Here is a 4050-nt window from a genome sequence, read left to right as displayed (position 1 = left end):
TTTTTTCAATATTATCCTTTTTAAAAGGGCAACTTTCCAAAAGTTAGAGGGCGAGAATCAAATAGTCGTCAAGATAAAATTTTATAATATTTACCGCAATTTTTTGTTCATTTAAAAAACAAAGCAAAATGTTATATTTTTTGCTGTGCACCCATACGCGTTTACTTTTTATTACTCAAATAAATACGAAACAATAAAAACGACTATCTTCACTTTTTATTGCAATTTTTCCAAAAAAATAGTATGCTTAGTAAATAATCAGTTATTCTGAGTCAAACAATTTCGATTAGCAGAATATTTTTAATTTCTTAACAAGATTTAATTCTCAGTTAGTTGACAATTATTCTTTCAATAAAAACTTGACAATAGTTTAAAGAAATCTTACTTTAAAGGGAAACATAAATTAAAGTACTAAAACAATTGATTTGCATAGTAAGGGAAAAATAATGTACGTGGTAGCTTAAAGAATAAGATTTTGAGAAATGTTGCAATTTAATTAAATAGTTGGTAAAATAACTCCGCAAAACAATCGTAGACCGGTAGTTAACAAATTTATTTTAAGATAAAGAAGATAGATAAGACGTTGAGAAATTTTAAGATGCTTAAAAATGTTGACTACGTATTTTATTAATAATTATAAAATATATATTCAAGAAATTGATAAATAAATTACTCCAAATTTATGCATACGTTGTTTTTAAAAAAACAAGCTAAAAAATAAAATAAAAAAGAACTGATAAATAATCGCATTCCATCATTAACATACTTTTATAAAACTCAATATTCTTTGAATAAAGTGTTTTATTCAAATCTCTTCATTAAATTACGAATAAATTTTTCGACTACTAAGAAAGAAACATCGTATTTTATAATTAAAAAAAAAAGATTAGCAATCGAATATTAGCGAAAAAAATATGAAGGAAATTCTCTTTGCGCGCGTAAGTCAACTTCCTCGTAAGTTAATCGCATTTAAATATTAATCGTCCCATTTAAATATTTTTTCACTGTCACTAAAACAATTTTTTAAATTAATTTTAATTTTTCTCGGCATCTACCTAATAAAAACTGGTGAAACTTTAAATTGTGCATTAGAAAAAATACGTAGTTTAATATGGTATAAAAAAGGGATTAGGCTGAATATGGTAATGTATAAATGTATTAATAAAGTAAGTTTTATAATAGTATTAATAGTTTATTTAGTATGTAAAATAAGTTTTGCATACTAAATAACTTTTCGTGTGGAAATTACAGGAATCGAATGTTTCACAAAAAAAAAATTTTAATTAGATTTTATAACTGTAAATAAGTAAATGAAAAATAATTTTGTAAAAAATTTAAAAAAGCCAAATAATAACATTGTACAAAATCAAATTTTTTTTTTACCAATTCTTAGAAGTAACTTTGTTTTACTTTGTGAATGCTTTTGCTTAATAAGTGTTTACCTTTTTGCTTGCAAATAGGACAAAACATCCACTTAAGGTTTAAAAAACATTGTAGTCGCATAATATCAAATAAAAATACAAATGCTTACAGCAATAACACTTTGACGTATAAATTTTATTAAACATTATTCTCGCATCTTTGGCGATCAAATATTTAATTCTGGCAAGCTAATTTCATCTTTTGAAACTGAGTTTTAACTTAAACTATTTTCACTTAGAATATCATTTGGAAGTGATTTGAAATCTGCATTTTAATTTAGTACTGATACTGACATTCATTAATACTGATTCCTTCATTTTTTATCTACAAAACCATTACTTAAGGAATTTTGAAATCTTCAGACATCCTTCCAATTGACTTGATATTATAACTATTACACTAACAATGGCAATAATTATTGTAATACAATTATTTATTCCTTAATGGATACTTCCTTAATTCATACTAAGTTTGTTTTCGTAAATTTAAAGTAGAGGAAAGACAAAATTTCAGTTAGGCTGGTAATTATTAAGTTTGGAACGGTTAGTTTCATGCCTTTTCTTATTATTATGAATGAAAGAAAAATTATTATCGAAATACATTATAAAACAGTGGATAGAGCGTTCGCCTTCCAATGAGGCGAACCGGGATTGAATCCCAGCAATGGCTGGCGGTTACGAATTTCGCATCTGGCTTGCACCGACCACAGTGTTGACGTAAAATATCCTCAGTGATAAACGGATCATGTATTAGAGTCCCTTTGTCATCAGGATAATCGTGGGAGGTTCTCGTGGTTTTCCTCTCCATGCAACGCAACGGCGGGTTAGTTCCCTCAAAAAGGCCTCCACGAAGGCAAATTTCCCCCAATACTTGATCCAGAAGTTTCCTTGTCTTCTGGATTGGGTTCAAAATAACAAGGCTACGGAGTTGTAGTCTTAAACCCAAAATTGGGTCGGCTGCTCAACGAAGGTTATAATATATATATAAGAGTGTTTGGAAGCCAGTCATACTTATTTGTAATACTAATACTGTAGTAATAGGTACCTAGTATACTATACATAGATACTAAGATAATAGGTTTTTTAAACCCCTATAACTGATAGATACGAACAAGGTTTCTAATCTTCATACCTTTTCTTCTGTTGACCCTCCTGTCCAGAACCAGAAGGGCCTGATGAGGACGCTGATCCAGAGGGAGCACTTGAGCCCCCGGCCATATCGTGAGATCGTTTCATTCTGATATCTAAAAATATCAAAAATGTAACTACATAAGTAAATTAAAAAATTTATTAAGATCATTCATTTAATATAATAAATTTTTGACACTATAAAATGATGAAAGGAAGGAAGCAAATAATATCTGGTCAACAATTAATTGATTGTATCTTCAGTAATTGATATCAATCATTATTTATAAAGATTTGTATTCTTCACACAGATTTGGACAATACTTCAATTTTTAAATAAAAATATAAAAATAAAAGCAGAAAAATGACATAGAATATTTTTTATTTTTTTGATTAATCGTTTTTGTTTCTATTACCACTTGCCAAGTCAGCAAGCCTGCTTGGGAAATTAAGCGAAATTTAAGGCAGAGGGTATGTTTCTTGTTTTTCAGTGGCGCCATTTGGGGTCAAGAATACATCAGCCACATACGTCGCAGCCCGTTTTGCAAAGCACACCCATTCTAATATTCATTCATTCTTCCACAGATAGTAGTTTCGATCTGGGCGATCAATCAGTGCCCCCAGAGATATTAATTTGTTACGGGAACTTGGAGAGCTTTGTGACCTTGACAAATTTAAATTGCACCGGTCACCAATTAATGCACTGGGTTCGAAATCTCGCTCTCAGGAACAAGAGTCCAACGTCCTACCAATCAACCTATCCCGGCCCTTAATTATTCTAATCAACACTAAAATCTAAATGATACAAAAATGTTTTATAAATAAGCGAGATACAAAACTTACATTTTTCGTTTTTACCTTTATCGTTTTAACCTTTTTCGTTTTTAAGTTTTTCGTTTATTTTCGTTTTTACAAAACTTACAGTTTTCGTATTCATGCATTTTTAAAAAAATGCATGAATACGAATCATGATTCTGGAAATCAGGTGAAGACGAGTCACGATGTTTGAATTTTAAATTGAGTAAATATAAATCGTGATGTGCAATTGTAAAGTATGTGAATAGAAATTACGTTGTTTTATTTTTAACCCACGAAATATTGAATCATGGATGCGTGATTTTCAAACCACATGAATACAATCGCATCAATATGAGTAGCTAAAAATAAGATTTGAAACACATGTGAAGTAATGAATCGTGAATCGCGTTCTACTTTATATAATACTACTTTAATACAAATTTTTATATGAATCATGTCCATACGCGAAATGTAATTTGTATATATATATATACAGTTAGTCAAAAAACTCGAATTTAAAGTGCGAAAAAAACGGTTTTTTAAAATTTTATTATTTTAAATCTTTAACGTCAGTTAGTAACTTTAAAATTATTTGACAAAAATATTTTCATGCCCAATAATTTATGCAGACTAATTTTTAAAAGATAATTGGACAAAAATCAAGGCCAATAAAGTTTGCGTACAAGCCAGAAAGGGCGGGGAA

General features: G+C 29.1%; 1 protein-coding gene across 1 annotated transcript in view; it reads right to left on the bottom strand.

The window, feature by feature from the left end:
* LOC147816810 (uncharacterized) overlaps positions 1-4050 on the bottom strand; it is a 39974-nt gene that overhangs the window by 29475 nt on the left and 6449 nt on the right. Inside the window, exon 2 of the mRNA XM_087158445.1 lies at positions 2554-2665. Within this exon, the coding sequence (XP_087014571.1) occupies positions 2554-2657 (104 nt within the window). The 5' untranslated portion in view covers positions 2658-2665. The remainder of the gene's footprint in view (positions 1-2553; positions 2666-4050) is intronic.

This window comes from Parasteatoda tepidariorum, chromosome 1 (assembly GCF_982258835.1).
Source record: "Parasteatoda tepidariorum strain Cologne lab strain chromosome 1, Ptep-v5.0, whole genome shotgun sequence".
Taxonomy (NCBI): Eukaryota; Metazoa; Arthropoda; class Arachnida; order Araneae; family Theridiidae; genus Parasteatoda; species Parasteatoda tepidariorum.
Note: the sequence above shows the minus strand (reverse complement) of the source record. Positions and strands in the feature narration are given on the sequence as shown.